The sequence below is a fragment of the Ciconia boyciana genome, chromosome 17 (assembly GCF_034638445.1).
Source record: "Ciconia boyciana chromosome 17, ASM3463844v1, whole genome shotgun sequence".
Lineage (NCBI taxonomy): Eukaryota > Metazoa > Chordata > Aves > Ciconiiformes > Ciconiidae > Ciconia > Ciconia boyciana.
Genome location: NC_132950.1, coordinates 4,911,597 through 4,931,202, shown reverse-complemented (window position 1 = coordinate 4,931,202; position 19,606 = coordinate 4,911,597). Strand labels below are relative to the sequence as shown.

Genomic DNA, 19,606 nt, shown 5'->3' with positions numbered 1-19,606 from the left:
AAAAAAGTCAATGATGCATTAAGTAAATCACGTTATTAATCTTAATGCACACTTATTTAAACTACAGCCGTTCTTCAGGAGGAAGGACGACAAAGGCCCTGTAAGATCAAGCTTTTTCCTTCAGGTTCTGACCTTGAAAAAGTTCTCCCCTTTCAGACCTCTGCTCCCCAGCCGTCCCCCTACCCCGGTCGCTCGCTCTGGCCAGCTTCCAAATGGGTCAATGCTGGAAAGTTCAAGCAAAGGCAAGTACAACTGGAGAAAAACAAACTATTTGCTTTGCATCGTTTCATTCGTAGTGACAGGAGAAATTCAGAGTAGCATCGAATGTTTAACAGGAGAGATTAATCTGTAAATATTTGCTTACAAGTATGTCCCTTTGTAAACCACAGTAATCCCCAAAATATCCCCTGTTCTCCTTTTCTGCAGTGGAAAATACAGCACCCTTGACATGACTGAAATCAACTGATGTTGCTAGAAGAAAAATGCATTCTTCAACTGTCAAGCATGTTTAACCAGAAAAATGCTTAAATAAAATAAATCTAAATTACTACGAGCAAGTGACTTCAGAGTAATTAATTTCTTCAAGTACTCTAACACATTCCGTTGAATCAGATGTGTCTCCCTCTTGAACATTTTTGGAACTCTTGAATAAAGTAATCACATGTTTTCAGCTTTATAAAAAGACTTTTGAGGTAAATGTGTTGTAGAAAATTTATTTAAGGATATTTTTAAAGAAAATGGAGACAGAGACTGTAACTCCAAGTATCCTAGATCATGTCGTTTCAGAAAAATGCGTCAAATTAAACTTCTCTGCCTAGTAACATATAATGCACGATCACTACTTCTGCAGGTCAAGGGAATTCTTTTCCTAGACTTCAGACCTTTACAAACGCTGTTGTACAGCTCCACAGCTATCTGTGAAATCCTACATACCAATAATCCCCCAAATACGGCCTCATTTTGTAAAAGGACCTTCTCAACTCCTATTATCTCATAATAAGTTCTACAGGTCCCGCAACCCAGCACTCTGCTGCCCACCTACTGCCTTTGCTGCCATCTTTTCCCTGCTGAGAAAAGCAAATTGCTTGCTTTTGGATTTTTGATTTTGATTGCTTGCTTTTGGATTTTTGACTGCTTGCTTTTGGAAAACAAACCAGAACGGAAGTTTTACTGAACCGAGAATGCCAGTTCAATCAACAAACCGACCCAGTATTTAGGGGAGGTGGGGGGAATATTCATAACTATATTGCAACACAGGAAAATCAGGCAGGTACACCAGATAAAGGCTTCTGTGTTAAAAAGGTTTGTTCCTGGCTTGGATTTGCTGTTCCTCAATGCACTGAGCTCTAGCAAGAACCACTGCGACCGAGTAATGTGTGCACAGCTAATAGCAGGGGAGATGCCATCTGCCAGAGATCCTGGCTTAGCTTTTTGTGGGTGATAAAGACAATTTTTTAAAAACATTTAATAATGTCTAGTAATTATAGTGGTGAGAATGGTCAATGTGCAGAAAAACGGAGGTCAGTTTTATGAGAATCCTAGAAAAATACAACTGTGAATTATAATTCTTTTATTGTTCTCTCACTTCCAATAAAGTGAAAAGGCAGCAAGAGAGCATAATATAGAAAAGTATGTCAGAAACACTGATGTTTTTCCTATTAACAATTAGAATATGCTAAAGTCAAATATGTATTAAATAATGACAACAAAATTATTGAGAACTCATGCATAAGGGACCTCCAGAATTAGGTTTGATCTGATTTAACCTGACTCCACAAGACTAGTTTTTAGATTACATTTTAAGACATGGAGCTATATTATATTATTTTTCTGCCAAAAGTCACATAATAATATACTACTTCATTTAGCTTTTGAAATAACAAGCCCATGTAGTACAAATTACCATAAACACCATTTACCTTGCAAGCAGAACCTCTTTAGAAAATGGTAATATTCAATAAAAACATTGAAAGGGAGGACATGGCACCTAAATATCATTATCCTAAAGGAGAGGTATTCATCTTCATTCCAAACCTGCAAGATAAATCATACCTCTCTGTTCTTATAATTTTGTTTTTTTATGGAAGGAAATGGTGATGTTTTAACTTAATAAGGACAGTATCCTATGTACGTAGCATTCTGCTAAGGTTTTAAATATATGAAGATTCTTAAAGATACAAAACAATTTTATAATACTATTAAACAAACATTGATAATTGCATTTGAGTCATACAAATTAATAGAAAAGATTCTTTTTGAACAAACTGCTTAACTGCAAATTCATTTCTTCTTAACAAAAATCTCTTAAAATCTCCTTTTTAAAGTCATGGGAAGAGAGAAGGAAGGGAGAACTTAAGCAGCATTTCTCTTCCTCATCTTTTTCCTGAAGTAATTTTTTAGTAATAAGTCAGGAAATACATAGAAAGGTGGTATTTTTTTATGCCCTACCATGCACTGAGGCATCTACTATTTACAAATTGTATTAACTGCATTTAGTTGTATTATGCTAGCTGAATTTTACATAAATGTCATGCATGTTCTTCCATAGTCAGGACCTAAAATTAACAGGATTCCCATACATTCCTGGCGAAAGAGAGGAAGGAACATCCACACGCTATCTACTGTCAGGCATACTGGCAAAGTAAATTAAAAAAAATGATAATAATTTAAAAAAAAAAATTTTAAAAAAAGGGGGAGTAGAACAACCCAGCTCTAGATGGCAGCAAATCAATATTCACCCCTATGTACACAGATACCGAGAGCATCAAATATTTTCAAACAGACTGTATATTTTCAGTAGTTTTTCTAGGCATGTTATTATTTTCACTTTGTTACACAGGCCAGACCAAAGTTGGAATCAACCACAATTCACTACCAGCAATTAGAAAAACACTCCTCTCATTTCAAGGACTAATTCAACCAGCAGAATTAATATTCTTTTTTTTTTTAAGCTTGATTTGATTATCTTTTGCTGTAGAGACTGGATAATTCAATAGAATGATCCAGAAACACTGGAGACTAAGAATTTAAGAATTTTAAATTTAAAAAAATTGAGCCCTTGCATAATAACTGTGTTCATTTCCTTTAGTTAGTTACGACTGGCAATTATAATGTGTTTTGGGTCCCCCCCCACCTTTTAAAAAAACCCCCCATGGATCTTAAAAATGCGCATCACCCTAATATGTAATGTCATGAATAAAACTATTACTTTTGTAACAAAAAAATTCTGTAACAAAAACACTCTTTCTCTTTCGCAGCAGTGGCACTGCAGAAACACAACCGAGCGGAACGGGGACGATGGCAATAGTTCAGGTAGCAAGGGCAACAACGAACGCCAGGTTTGACAGAGGCAGGTAACGTCACTCGTTAGAGATCAACCAAGGCGGCACAGAACTGGCCACGTAAGATGATACATACGGTGTAAATACGCTGAAAGTGGCTGTACCAACGGCTATTAACACCCGCACACGAGCCCGCGGGAATACACACAACAGCCCGGCGCTGGACGGTCCTCGGTGGCAACATCGCTGTCACACTGCAGAACGCGTATTTATTTATAAAAGTGCGCGGGGTCAGCAGGCAGCCACATCCATTCAGTCAGTCTTAAGATATGCTTTTCATATGCTCATTTATTCTGTTTTCTGGCACCTTCCAATATTCCATTTTCCAGAGCATTTTAAAGCTATTTATTTGAGAACATACTTATGCTGTCTATGCCTATGCCTAAAGGTTCTCCCACGTCCTTCCGTAACTCTGACGATCCAATCTTTAATCTGCTTTACAAAATACAGATGTCAATTTGAGCACTTAAAGGTAATCCCGGCTTTCTAAATCTCACCAATAGAGTACACTTGCAACCCAGAAACAGTAAAGGGCAACAAGAGCGAGGAATCATCAGTTCAACTTACCATCAGGACAAAACCCAAACAGCGACCAAAGCAACAGGCTCACAGGGTAAGCTCCTGGATCCACACACGTCTTTTACGCAGGCGCGTCACATCTGCCTGATTTTTCAGAGCTCACGCTCTCACATTAGAAAACTAGTATCTTATTTTATTTCCCAAGAGCAGCTGGCCCAGGCCTGTTGCCTTGTGCTCAGTTTAGTGACCCACGTTCCAGGTGAGCCTGGTAAAAACTGACATAGCTCAGCAATTATCTAGTTTACATGGCTAAACCATAAAGGAAAGCAATGGAGAGTTATAGGTTAAACAGGCTTAAGTATTATAGTCTTCCCTCTCCGTGAGTATTTAACAATTACATACCACGTACTTACAAAGTCTAGGCTTACTCAGTTATTTGTTTTCTGATATTCTTCACTATGGTTGTTGACTAGCTTAAAAGTATGCACCACTGGAAGTGTTAAGATAAGCTTTCCAATGTTTAAAACAGAAACAGATAAGTAAAAGTAGTTACTCAACTAGGAATCTGGGTAGAAACGAAGGCAGTTATTCAACATTAGGAAGTATCTTCACTTTGTGCCAAAAATTATTAACCTGTGCAACTGGAATTATTTAGAGACTTAAAAAAAAAAATTCTCAAAGATGGTCATTCAAACATTTGCTTATACACATCAAAATCGGCATATGAGGACATGATGAATTAGACCAAGAATTTCACGGAGGTTAAAATACCCAAAAAGTATCACAGTTAGTGACAATAGTTCAGGAATTATCGCTGTAAGAAAATAATCATCTGATGCAGGGTGGCAATTCACATGATATATTTTGAGATGTCTTCCAAGTAACAGTCACATAAAATTGATGTTTCAAGTAATCTCCTGACGAGTCTCAGCCTTCTGCAGTAGCTGCTCAGGATGACACAAATTGAGACTGAAAATACCCCAAACATCTATGAGCAGCAGGTCTGGTGTGACCTCTTAGAAGGTGTGAGGAAGTAAAAAGTATTTTTGGAATAACAGGAATTAAGAACCTGTTCCAAAAGTTTCTGTATGTAACAACCACCTCCAAATTTTCTGTTCTCATAAGGTTCCCAAACATGAGATACTTCTTCCCGGAGTCATCTCCCAGTATGCCAAGTCAGAAATAGTATTTTAACATTTTTAAATACCAGAAGCCCTAGAGTCATTCCTATAAACATGAAAATATTATATTTCTTTTGCAGCAATTTGATAATTTGCAAGGAAGGCAGAAATGACCCAAATAGATCTGTCACATTTTTTTAAAGTAAAAAGAAACGGAAGTATAAATATTCTCAACTTCATTAGTAATTTTTTTGAATCCTTTTCTGCTACACAGGAGGCTGCTTGCAAGCAGACATTATGGAAAGTCTAGAGGACATCCCAGACTGCAATGGATAGGAAAGTCAAGGCAATCGACACTTGTCTCCTGATTTATGGTGAGACTGGCTACAGCAGAGGAAAAAAGATGCTGGAACAGGCTAAACCACTACTGCACTGACAGGGATGCATGCAGAATTAAAAAGAAAATGGAAAGTAGAATTCTGAAACAAATTGTTACATTTAACAATTCCATCTTTGTGGTTTGGGGTTTTTTTATACCAAAAAAGATGTTACTTCATCGTGGAAATTTAAATTAAGCTGTACACTGGGTTATTTACTTATCTGAAGAATGGTTCTGCATGCAAGCTGGTCTTCTACTACGGAACTCTTTTTTGTTATTAAAAACAGCATGTTTGATGTTTTAGTAACATAAATGTATCAGTTAGGAAATGCCAGTGGCTCACTCTGCGCTTCCTGTCCACCTCAAGGATGTTTTCACCATATTGGGTAGGTTTTCAGACAAAGTTACAGTTTGAGAAAAAATCAGGTCGAGCAGTTAATAATCCTGCCTTCTAATTTTCAACTGTCTTCTCAAAGCTTAGACAGTTTTGGAAGTATTCACAGACTTCCCTTCTTTTTGGGGAGTGCAGAAATCAGCTGAAGATGAACGCAGCAGTGCACAAGCTTAAACTTTTGTGCAAAGAGGAAGACCAGTGAAGTTTTCCAGCAAGGACGGTTGGACGCTGCCTCACTCAGTTTTTGCCTCAAACACCCACGTCTACCCCACCGATCACCTTGGACAGGAGAGGAGAGGGTGGCCCTATCAGCCCTTGTACATCTGGGCTACTTCCTCCATGCCTCGGGGGCAATAACTGCATATCAAGTCTGTTACAGCTGGCTATCATTACAGTTCGGATACTTTCCTCTAATTCTTTGATCCCATTTTCATTTTTTAATTCTGTCAGAGAAAGTAGAAGAGGAGTTAGATTGTGTTGCTGTTCAGAAACAAAGCTGCAAAAAGAACATCCCAGCAGAGACACAGAGAAAGAAAGAATATATATTAAAAAAAAAATCCATCCAAGCTTATAAAGGAACGTGGTTTCACAGGAGTCCCAGGACACAAGATCAGGATGTAGAATCTAGCACAGATCCAAATTTCCCCAAACACTGGGGATGTTCAGAGCCATGGTTTTGAACTTAGTCCCTGAATGACTGAAACACCTCTATTCTCTTCCAAACTATTATATGGAAGGCTACGGAATTATATTTTATAAAAGTATATTTAAAACCTTAACATCAAATGATTTAACAGCGGGGGCCATTCACTTCCCTATCTTGCTTACTGGAAAGAACTAATTGCGTATCGTTCTCCTGCTATATCTCTTGAAGTAACTATACAGAGTATATAATTTTCCTCTGCACATCAACTCCCACTGAGTTACCAAGGCCCTCTCGCAACACACTTAAAAGTGCAGTGTTCAGGGTTTGTTTTTTTTTTCCCCACAGTAACCTTCTGCTCCATAAAAATAAAATTGGCCAAAAGAAATCATCCTGAAACACATCTGCAAACATGCTGTCAGCTAGGAGCAGGCAACTATAGCCACGTTCTGAAGAATCTGTCATTTTCCTTAAAGGAAAAAAAGGAAGGCAGCAGGAAACTCAAGTAAGTCTTGTAGAATGAACTCAAGCTTCTAGCAAACAATTTGAAAATGTGGCCCCAGGAGTCTATTTTCTGGATTTTGTACAGTTTCCTATACCCTCCATATTCTTTCACTTCTCTCCTTCCTCCTCTTCTTCCCAATAGTTTGCTCCCTCCCGGAAAGGGAATCAACTCATTCCTCACTCTCTCAAAGCTACGCCATTCACCCTCCATATGCTTTTGATCCTGTTTAAAGCCCTGTCCCTTCAAAGCTGCAGTCCCCAAATTTTCGCTTTTGCGAACAAAGAGAACGGATTTCTGCCCCCCAAAGCCTCCTCGGGGCGTCGGTTATGGACCCCCCTTCCTCGCAAGTCACTCCTGCTCTGACATTCCCTCTCCCCTCTCCAGGTCGGGCTCCTCCAGCATCTCTCCCTCTGTACCAACGGGAAGCAAAGCAGCATCTGCTACTTGAGAAGCAGCAATGAAGGTTAGAAAAGCTGCCTGCTGCTTCTCTCCCAGGAAGATACTTGGAAGGAAGGGATACTTGTGTATCGCTTATCTGGAATGGGCTTCGAAACCCTAGAACATTCCTGGATGAACAGATTGCTGGCAATCATCGGGGGGGGGGGGGGGGGAGCAGCACAAAACAAACGAATTAAAAAAAAAAAAAAAAAGCCCTACACATTGCTATGCATTCGTTACAGTTAATAAAATGAGTTTACATGTATTTTCTACACAATTATGCATACATGTACACAGACACACACAGCGCACTTGCTAACATGGGCATGGAAGAGTTGAAATACTCCCAGCTTCCTACACGGAATATTCACCTTTCCGAGGCCTGCCTAGCATGGGTCCCGACACCCCTTCCGCACCACCTGCTACGTGCGACGCACGTCCTCCGAGCGGAGTTTTCTAAAGAGCTCAGCACTGACCTTGTTGCATTTCCAGTGAAATCAACAGCAAAACTTAATTTGATTTTTGATGGAAAAATGAGCATCTTTGAAGTTATGCCCTTGATATAGATTTATTTAGGCAGCGAAATGTCACTTTCTACATCCAAGTGCTAAGAGAGTTTGGATTAGTGAAGAAGAATTTTTTTTGCAATTCTCCAGGTTTTACATTATTACAAAATTTAGAGCAAGCCTGTTTGACGGCTAATGTTCATACTTCCTCTAAAAATGTCAATTCATATTTCATTATTTACAGAACACAAAAACTGCCTAAAGAGAAAGCCAAAGATAAGCAGTCTTAGTTAAATGGTGGACCTAGCAATATATACGAGAAAATCATGGAAACAAACCATTAAGAGAAAAAAAAACACTTAAGGAGGCCTAACAGCATATACTACTGTGAGAAACTCAACAGACTGGAGTAGCTTTTCCCCTTACCTCTGGAGTGTTCTTCTTGAACTCGCGACTTTGCTCAATAAGTTTTTTCCTAGACTGCTCACTTTCATCTTGCCGGTTAGCCAATATTGTTGCTGTGGCATCGAGCTCTCTCTGTCAAGAAAAACAAAACAAAAAGAAAGGAACTATCGTTAGAGCTCAGTTTCTCACAGAAATAAAAACAAAAGCTCATATGTACATCACACAACGTGGAATATCAAGACGGCTGGACTACAGAGCAGCACAGAACAAAGCACCAAGCTTCCAGAAATTGGACCTCCTAAATAACACAAAATGAAGTTCTACAACATTTTTTATACCATCTTGCAACCAAATATCACTGTTCTTCCTCAAAAGCATTCATGGCTTTACCACAACATTACACAGGATAGCAGCAGTGGCGTGCAATACACACCTCCTAGTACTTTCCCAAATCCAGTGAAGATTACAGATCTTGGACATGTGCAAGCCAGCTTTATTTTCACCTGCCTGCTTTTTAAAGATACTGGATTTTCCCTTTTTAAGTTACTCTATGAAAAAAAATTACTATTAACTCAAATATTGGTTAACCTTATACTTCAGCCTAGACTGGTTCCGCTTCAGTCACTCTTAATTTCAAGTGACATACTGTATAGAATTCTACACGGCCGCTGCAATGCTCTTTTTCCATTTAAGTCTTTCCTTATTTGAATACAAAATTATCTTTTCCTACTATTGGAATCTAGTCCTCTAAAATTATTAACAGATAACCCTGTTTCCTCCCCAAAACATTTTTTTTTTATATCATCTGATGAATGCCAGATTATCTTCCAGCAGCTTCTACTAGGCTGAAGTACAGGCTCAGCCCACAGACCGTTGCCCAGCTTCGTCCAAGTGCGTTATCCCCACCCCAGTTTCTTTACTCAGTGCTGTGCTTCCAAGTGTCACCATAATGGACTGAACGGGTCACTTACCAGCGCATAAACCAACACCACTATCTTCCCTGTCAGTTTATTCCTTTTCTGCAGTATTCCCATGTAACATGAAGAAAATAACAGCTAAATCCTCCACTCAGCTATGTGTATCATTCCCCAAGTCACTTGGAGTTACAACCAAAAATTTGTAGGAGGAATTTTGGACTGTTTTCCTCCCTCATTCACTTGAAAGGAGAAAAACCTGGCTATGAGAAAGAAGTTCACAAAAAGCAAGAACAACACACTAGAGCAAGACATAAAGCAGGTCTCATCTATGGCTATCTTCATCACGTCGCTCTGCCAACATGCCTCCGACCTGCGTGCAAAAAAACCCAATACTCTCCACCAGAAAATCTGCCACACCACTGGCATTTGTTCGTAACTCAACCACCTGTAACAGACCAGACCAAAAAACCCAAGCCTGGGACCTCCTGTCGGGTCTAATTCCAGATCCCCAAGAGTTGGTCAAGTCACCGACCAGGTCATCTCTTGACAGCACCACACACAAAAACCAGGGTGAAAGTAAAGTAGATTCGGTTACTACTAGATGGTTAGCATAAAAACTTTACCATGCATTAGGTCTTATATGCTTCCCAGTGGAACTGGGCACCCAGGATGGGGAAACAAAATGGGAAAACAAAAGATTTGCCTCTCCCTGGTTTTGCAGAGGTGTTAGAAATAGCAACAGACAGCGGGTACCTGTGGGGCACCAGCTAAAACCCCTGTTCTGCAAGTTTAAAAAAAGAATGTACAGGACTAGCAGAAAAAAAGTAAAAGGTAATTCAGCTCCTGAATTTTTTTCTAGATACTCTGTGAAAATGCCTAATTCCAAATTCTTAGCTACGCTTTTGTACGGGTAAATCCCGTAACTTCGAATGACTGGGTGGATGTTCGTGTGTTTCATGTGACTCCACAGTTTGACCTCTGCAGTTTCCAACTCAAAAGGATCAATACTTTTTTCCCCCTTGAGGTTTATTATCACAAAATTAAGAGACTTTTTTTTTTTCCTAATAAATATATGGACCATAGTTATCTTAATCCTTGGAAATAAGCTAAATATGACAAATGGATTCGAAGCTAGGCAGCATGCTGGAGCCAGTGACCTAAATATTGTCACTGTAATGCTTAAAAACCCCTCTATTTCTGACTTTGAGGAAAAAAACAGGACAATATGTCCACCAGATCTTGGTTTGGAATTCTGTAACATATGTGAAATCTATTGCAGAAAAGTGGGAAATACTTAACAGTTGGATAAACCACATTTGAAATTCATCCCAGCTAAGTTTATGCAAGAAAAAAGAGCAACAGAAACCAATGTGGTTAAGCAGTACTATAAAGAGCAATATAACGGCTAAGCAGAAGGCTTTTAAAAAATATAAACAATCTGGTACGGCCAGCAACTTGGAAAACTATATTTAAAAAGGAAGCACACATTTAAAGCAAAGCAAACACAAATCATGAAGTAAGAGGGAACTTCAGTAGACCACAGAATCAAATGCTTTGTTTTACAATATAGGGTGCTAGCAAGCAACTTTACAAACGGAAAAGAGACTTGCAAAGACCTATAATTCCAAGTTTAGAGGCAAGAAAGAAAAAGAAGAACAGAAGAACTGATTAAAAAAATTAATCACATTTCATATTTTGTGCTATTATGAAGAGAAGAGTCAGTTGGCAATTGAAGAATAACTTTCTCGCCCTCACTGCTTGATCGATACCAGTGCCCCAATGCACTTACCACAGGCACCTTCCCATTACTTTCAGAATTCCTTCTGGGACAGGTATGATAATTTCTCACTGCAAAACATTTCCTCATGTGACATCTCAGGTGCAGACATCGCCAAGGAGAAATGCCATCATGCAACTACACTGACCTGTTTGACGCTGAACTGCAAAAGCGCAAGATCTTGCCTAGCGTTTACAAACAACAGATACAGCAAGATGCAATTCCAGAGGAGAAGCAGTAGATATCTAGCGCCATATACAAGACCTGATATAAAACAAGGTATTAAATCTTCAAGCTATGTCATAGCTAACAAGCCCCAAATCAAAACTATTTGGAAAAATCACTATTTTTTACTTCCTTACTTGATCTCAACCATGTACACGACAAGTTTCATTTATTTAAACCTACTAGTAGATATAGGATTACAACCCACAAACACTAATGGAAGATTTTTCATACTTTTGTGACTTGACCTCAGGAGATACCCCGATTTTTGTATAAATTCCAATGTGGCCAATGCATTATTTCTGCAAGCAAGCATGTATTAAGGGGTAAGTAGTATTCATTCTGAGATTTCTAACTTGAGTACTGTATAACACTCAAAGGTATACGTGCTTCCCAAGCCTTGCAACCATTCTCCAAGTAGATATTAAGTAAAAGGAGATGTAATACCATACGGTATGCTTCTGTACAGACAGAAGCATACTGGAGTTTCCTTTAGAGTGTAACAAAAAGAGGAGACCATGTCTCAGTATCATTCTCCACACCTTTGAAATCAAAAAGATTCCAGTGAAAAGCAAACAGAAATCAGGGCTCAAAGGTGACCTGACTACAGAAAGGATTCAAAGCCTGGAAGCTTTAGTTCCACTGATTCAACACTGGCTAACAAACTTCCTGGCCAAAACCAGCTGTTCAGTCACCCCTGCAAAAAGTGAGTCGCTACTTGGAGCACTTTTTGAGAGAGAACAAGCAAGACCATTATCTTTCCCCTTGCCCCACAGTCCCATCAGTTTAGGGCAGACACAGTTCACGCTGCTTAAGCCACAGATAACTAAAGAACTCTCTCCAGGGTTTCTACTTTGACCCATTTCAACAGATTTATTGGGGGTGGGAGGGAGGCAGTGGGAAGAGAGGAGGCAAGGAAGTTTGATGCTCTTAAGTGCAGGAGTCCTTAAAAGCAATCCTCAGAAAAACAAACATTAAAAGGTTTCTTTGATGCAATATATATTAAAAAAAAAAAATTATCTGAAACTAGGAGGGTGAATCTGCTATCCACTGTAACAACAATCAACTTGAAGTGAATTTGTCTTCCTTTAATGCAAGTATTTGCAGCCTCTTTTAGGCTCCCCAGGAGCCGTCCCTCTTCATTCTGCCTCTGTCACCCCCGTGCCACAGGCCACGACGACGTGGCTGCGCAGGAGCCACGCCAGGAAAGCAAGCCTGCCAAAAACCAATATCCCACCTTTCCCCTCCTGACTTGTGCTGCATTGAATCAGCTCCCTGTCCCGGCCCCCCCTGCAGCTACAAGGTGCTGGGCCATTACCAAAGGCAGGTGGGAAACCACAGCTGGACGGGGGGGCTGGTGGAATCCCCCCTTTCGGCACCAACCCGCAATTAGGTTGACCCCAAGTAATTACGAAACTCCAGCCTCGTTGCAGGCAGGTTTCAAGGTTGTTTTCTTTTATGGCTGGCGTCTTTCCCTACAAGATGCATACCTTGATAATCACCTAGCCAGCAGATCTGCACCACTTTGACAACTGACCTGTTTAGCACGCCAAGTCCTCCTTCCCTTTTTGTAACTGGTTTATAAACCAGGTTTTTCAAACCAGCCCTTCTGCCGCCCGAGCCCTGCGAGCGGCTGGCTGGCATCTCTCAAAGTTGAGTCCCACGGGCTCCCCAAAAACTACTCACTTGGGAAAATGATTCTAGAAAGGAATTGGGCTTTCTTGGATATTTATGAAGTCTCTTCCCCCATCCGAAAGGGGGAAGAAAATGAGACTATCTAAGTAGAGAGAACCCCACGGTGCCAAGGCTGCTCACTCCTGCCCTGCTCTGCTTATGTGAGTGAAACTGGACTAAAAAGAAGAATCTGTGTGACAAGCAAAGCCAGGGGCAAGAGCAGCACCCTCTGCGTTATGGACACTGCGGGAAGAATCAGGGGATAAGCAGAAAGGATAGATCGGAAATGTGAATTTAGGAGCGCGATGGTGGGAAAGGTGTATGTGACTCTGCGATGCATCTGTCACCAGGAGGGAAGAGAGGCAACAGCAAAATCAGACTCATCACCTCTGGTCTGAAACGCTGCGACAGAGGCAGGGTCTGTGCAGGTCCCCATCCCCTCCCGGCGTCAGGAGACGGGCCCCGAGCGAAGCTGCCTGAACACGAGGGCAGTGAGGACAGACCCTCACTCCATCTCTCCATAGCTGTGCTTTCGTTTCATTCAAAGTAGCGTGAGTGGAATAAATAATACAAACCAGCGTTCTTCTGTGCTCCGGCTGACTCCGCTCCTATGTCCAGCTCTCCTCTGCCCTAACACTCACCGTGGCTGATCATGCATCTCTGACACCCGTGTCTAACAGCTATGGCCATTGCCTGACACAGGTACTTCAGGACCCAAGAAACCAACTTGCATCAGCATCCCAATCCCCCCAAAGGCTGCTCTAACATCATCTATCATAACTAGTATTCAATCTCTGCTTAGAACCAGTATTTCTGCGTTTCACATGGAAAAAGTTATAAAAAGCTATAATAATCATCTGCAAGTACTGCGATGTAACTGTATTCCAACATTTTGTTATTCTCCCATTTTAAAATGCTTAATCCCTTCTGCGTTTACCACAAAGCTCTTACACTGGAGCAAGAAACATATCTCACAACTTTAAGACAGACTTTTTTTTTTCTGGCAGACTTCTAGTCAGGGATGCAATGCCTAGGCTACGCCTTCAAAAGCCTTAAGCTAGGCTGCAGATGTTAACAGCACATTTTCACCGTAAACCTTGTTTTACGTATCACAAGGACACACACAAGTCACAACTGCATGTAGATTAGGAATTTTCTACCAGTAAATGTAGTAGTAACCATTTCCCCTGTAATCTTGTTTCTGTGTATTTAAGGTATTTCCCTTTATCACCATTTCAATCAGTTACCCAGTCTACATGATAATCTGCTACTGATAGCAGTTTTCAGTAGTCTCATTTTTGTTTTCATCTTCTCTCAGGATTGCATTTGTCAGATCTATCAAAGCTCTCAATGTAGCTCTTTGCAATTTTTAATTTCCTATTAAAGGAAACTTTCTCAGTGCAACGATGACACCAATGTAGAAGTGCCTGGCACAACTCTGCATACGCACAGCCTACTTGGCTTGGGGAAATTTTACATTTCCCTAACTGATATATCAGGCAATATACCCTTCAATCTCAAAACCCCCATAGTTTTCACCTGTTCAGAAGCCTACGTACTGGTTATGAAAGTATTTCAGAAATGATAAACTGCTTCGCAAGCTTGATGTGTTTCTCTGGAAAAACAAGCAGGCATGCTCACTTGATAAAGCTTTAGATTATGACCAGGGAAATAACCACAAAGCTGACATTGAGAATTTTTGTTAATGTCTATTTTGACTGTAAAAAGCAAGGACCAATTCCAATCTGAAAGCACTCAGAAAGGTAAAACATATTGTAAGAATGCAACAACAGAAGAAGTTTCTTTTCTGTAAAACGCGTTCGTGTCTGCCTTGCCGTAAAGCCCCTTTTTAACACAAGCAAAAGGAAAGATCAGAGTTCAACGAGCGCACAACACCAAGAACCGCTGTTCCCCCGCCTTGCAAATCAGCAGGGAATGATGAACAAATAACAAAGCAAAGACCAGAATACCTGCTTTTTACACTCCTGGAGGAAAAAAAAAAATAAAAACCCATAAGCATTAAACAAAATATATTTCTTAAGAAGCATTTTGCCATTTGGCAAACTGATGCAACTACCTTTCACACACAGAATTAGCTAGGAAATTTCAATAAACACATTTTATTTCCGTGTACTCAAGTAATTTGATTCCAAGTAGGTTTTTAAACAAGCTTTAACTGGAACAAATTTTGTGCTCTACGCAATGCTTTTGGACAGCGAGTCAACGTGTGTGGTGGCCACCCCATTCAGCAAAGAGAGAACAAAACCGGAGGTGCTGATGTGGCTATCAATAAGACACCTTAACTAACAGGCTCTTAAAAAAAACAAAACAAAAGGAAAATGTAAAAGAAAGCGTGTTGTGGCTTTGTCTGTTCACAGTAACACCAGCCGCTACCACACACACAGGGAAAGCCTATCAAAAAATCTTGCAAGAGGGGAATGCTAGTACTGGCTTTTCAAAGGGCGCTGCTATCAGCATCAACCAGCCGCATAAGTATCTACGCCAGCTACAAATGCACTACGAGGGGAAGAGACTGCCACTGCCACAGCCAACACAACATTATGCCTGTCTTTTCTTCTACACCTTGAATTCAAAACTTTTCAGAAAATGCAAAGAACGGGAGACTGTCCAGAGCTATAAAGACCTTGATGCCAAAGGTCTGTAGGATCTCTTTAACCAGCTTTTCCTCTCACTCGGGAAAATAATGAAACTTTGCCTATTTGTTCCAAAAGGTAGTTTTCATCTTCTGGCATTATTTATTCCCTCTTTCCACCCTCCTCAAAACCATGTGCTTTCAGGGCTGAAGAATGCCTTTGCAAGCCCCAGGTCCCACGAGCAGCACCCGGGCTGGGTGCCCACCACCGGCGACAGTGGCACCGCTCGTGGTGCGCTCCCACTCCTCTCCAGAAACGAGGTCCAGGTTTCACTCATAGTGTCCTCAACCCTAACCCCAAAGCTTCTCTCCTCCTCCGCATGCTCCTCAGCTCCTACACCAGACTGTTAGTCATCTCCGTCTTTGTTCCCACCAGCTCTACTTTCACCTCATCGCTACAACACAGCGGTAAGCATTCGCCTCAAGTGTTGGGCAAGCTCACACCAGCTGGAAGGCGTCACCCAGACCTCAGCAGCACTTGCTGCTCTCTGCATCTCGAAGCCTGCTCCTCCCCAAGCTTTTTTAAAAGGTGCTCTCATGCAGATGCTCTACTACCTGCACCACAGTCCCTACAGCATTACAAAACCACCACCTTCCATTACCTCACCCAAAGACCTTGCAGTTTCATTTCAATACCTGGCAAAATAAAAACCCTTTCAAACCTACTCCATCAGTTCCTTAACACTCTGCTAGGTTTTGCATTTCAGTTCATTACACTTTCAAAGGATGTAAGTTTCCTAAAAAGTAAATGCAAGTGTTTGCTGGGGAGAGGGCTCCCTTGCTTTTGAAAAGGCAGCACATCCACAACCAGCCTGCTGCAGCTCCCATCCCGGTGGGGTTCTGCTTACAACTTCACTGAGCCTTTCCACACAGTAATTTTCACACTCTTCCACTTAAAAGCAAAAGTTCAAACTAGTTGCTTCAATAGCTACAACAGAAAAGGCCAAAAAGTAATGAATTAATTTAAGTGTCATTGCAGCGAGGCTTCCCAGAAGGTAGGATTTCAGACAGATAGCAAGTGTAGGGTGTGAAGCAGCAAGCGCTGCTCCGACTCGGAGCAATCTGCTCACTCGTCGTCCCCGGCCACACAGCAAGTCACACCCCAACTTGCATTACAACCGCGTAAACTCCTGCTTCCCTGCCCTATGCAGCTGATGGTTTTCTATTAAGTTCGCTAATCACGTACACGCTGGTTAATTACTTTGAAAGAAACAAAAAAATGCCTCAGCTTAATATTTGTGACTTTCATAGCAGCTACGGGGTGGTGGGGAATCAAAGTACATCTTCTTCTGCCAAATAAAATAAATTCCGGGAAACCAAAGGAAACCCACTGCTGCTTGCAAAGGCTTTGCCTAGGCAAGACACAAAGTAAAATACATCTGCTTGACCTTCTATCTCGTTCGTTGATCAAAAGCTGACCAAGATGCAATGCCAGCAGCCATACTCACCATAGCTCTTACCACACTACAGCAGACAAATTACCCCTTCTTTTAAGTGGCAAGAGAGAACACCATAACCACGCTGTCAAGATCACAGCACGCTGGGTCCCATTCGGGCCGTCCCGCCCTTCCCTTCCCTTCCCTTCCCTTCCCGCTCCCCTCCGCGGCGGTCACTGCCGACAGGAGCGCAGCAGGTCGGGGCAGGAGGCATCCCCTCCGTCCCCGTCCCAGCCCTCCCCGCGCACGCCAGCGCCGGGGCTGGAACAGCTGCACCTGGGAGGGACGGCGAGGAACACACAACAGTCCGGTCACATTTCTGGTACCAGCAAATCATTGGGTTTTAGCCAGGAGGCGCAGAGCAACCAAGCCCCATAAACTGCATTTTTTGTAGACAAATTTTAAAAGAGCTTTGGCCCTTAAAAAAAAAGGCAATTAACTGATGATTAATTACAAACTGCTTAATGTACTATTCTTATCATTTGTTTCAAGCCACTAATGCAGCAGCCGCTGTGTTCAGGTGGAAAGGGATTACGCTGCCATTTTGTAATAAAACCCCGTCACTAACTTCAGCTAATGTCTTGTCCTACTTCCAAGTAAGATCAGATTCATGAGTTACATTAAATAATTCTTTTGACCACAGATCAAAGTAAAATGTAGTCTTAAAAGAGTGGTTTAAATAACAAAAAGTTCAACCCTTTAACTAAGCTCTGTTACATCATTTAAAGTATTTAGTTACTCCCCTTTTCAGCCTAAGCTTTGCTAGTAAATGAAGCATGACCATGCTTTAAGCAAGACACATACTGTAACACAGACCAGGATTTATAACTTGCTATACAAGTTGCCACCAATAAATCAATAATATATACACACACACAGAGTCTTGTTTCAGTGTGAGTTCTGGGAACTTACTGTTTAAAAAAAAAAAACTCAAACTTTTTTGTTTTGTTTTTACTCCAAATGAAAACAAACTCCTTGCTCACATTTTATTTAACTTCGCCCAAATCCTAACTACACTAAGTGTCATTTAGAACAAAAATTCACAATTATTTTTCCTTTGACGACATGTGTTATTAATTTTATTTTTGGTTTGACATGGTTAACCATTACAGACAGACCAACTGTCCGCCCTAAAGTCCATCACAACAACCACTCAATAATCCTTCAGTCTCCACATGCGATCACCAATCTGAAAGCTACTTAAGCTGTTTTCTAACATTCGGACATAAAATATTTACCAACAAAAGTATAAATACACACTAAAAAAGCAACCTAAAAATACTTTTAAAACCACATTCCAACACAGCAATTCCTTGAGGGATAGGAAAAAAATTACCATGGACTTGAACTAACACAACACCTCATGTTTCACTCCCTTCTCGTGTTTTTGGGCATTGCCGAAGTGGTACAACAGATGAATAAACTATCCTACCATATGCACGACAAATATGGTTTGGAAAGATGGGGCTAGTCTTAACTTGGAATTTCTTGTTGCTAGGTTAAAAACCTTAACAACAGGCATGTGCACCAGGGAAAACCTACAAAATACATCTTGAAAATGTTGCCCAGTGACTCCCCTCTAGTAGGCTTAATTTCACCTGCCCCTTTTACTGCTGATCAAGGGACACGTTTAAATGCCGGCATGCTCCTTCCCCGACGGTCTTTTTTCCCCTGCAGAAGAGCCGTGTACCTGGCCCGTGGCACAGCCGCACAGCTGGAGCCGCAGCAGGCACAGGACCTGCACCGCAGCATTTTGCGGAGGAAGCTGGATGGGGAACTTGTATTAAGAAATAAGAAGTAACAACAACAAGATCAGAAGAAACTTACTGACAACTGGTATTGTTGTTTGATAAACAATTTAAGCAGGAAGAGTATTTGGCAGAGTGTTTTCAGAGAACGGTCCTTGACTCCTGACTGACATGCTTCCTCCCTTGGTCCAAGTTTGTTGACTTTTGGGGCATGCTGCAAGGTTTATGCATTTTCCCATGATGGGAAAAATATAGCTTTTTTGTGAAGTTGCCTGTAAATGCTATTGGCGGATGTTTTCTAAAAAAATTTATAGATATAAATAGGAAACAAGAAAGCACCATTTTCTTTATTTAGGTTTTTGCTACTACTAAAGTCCCATTTAGGCCTCTTAGTATTCTTTCAGATCTAAATCCCAAATAATGACTCCGCTTGGCATGACAACATGCAACGGTAAAACGTACGTCTGGCATTCAATACCGATAGCAAGCATTACATATTCTGGACCACTAAACAGAATGCCAGATCTTGAAGCCTTTCAGAAAATTTTTATAGTTTTTAATATTTTATCTGGACAATTACAGTTCAGCACAAGTATCACACTTTACGCTGAACTGAAATAGAGAGGCAGGGCCGATGGAATGCAGAATGCCTTTCTAGCTGGGTGTTTCCCAACAACGTATTGCAGGACTTAGTTAAGCTCATTTTCGGGGACATGAAGAGGAAAATAGCAGAATTGACTCATGAAGTAAAATTAGCTGATGTACAGTCACAAGGAGGCTGGCTTGGAGGTGACAGCACGCATAACAGCATACGACAAAAAATAACATGCTTAATGTTAATAATGTTGCAAGCTAGTTTAGAACCAGAAGTAGTATTTTCTGTACAGTATTTTTAATGTGGACTGTCCATTTTTTACATCAGTAT

At 40.9% G+C, this 19,606-nt stretch overlaps 1 protein-coding gene across 11 annotated transcripts in view; it reads right to left on the bottom strand.

The window, feature by feature from the left end:
* CUX1 (cut like homeobox 1) overlaps positions 1-19,606 on the bottom strand; it is a 287,512-nt gene that overhangs the window by 226,237 nt on the left and 41,669 nt on the right. For all 11 annotated transcript variants that reach the window (XM_072882491.1, XM_072882481.1, XM_072882484.1 and 8 more), the window contains exon 2: positions 8,273-8,383. In XM_072882491.1, the coding sequence (XP_072738592.1) occupies positions 8,273-8,383 (111 nt within the window). The remainder of the gene's footprint in view (positions 1-8,272; positions 8,384-19,606) is intronic.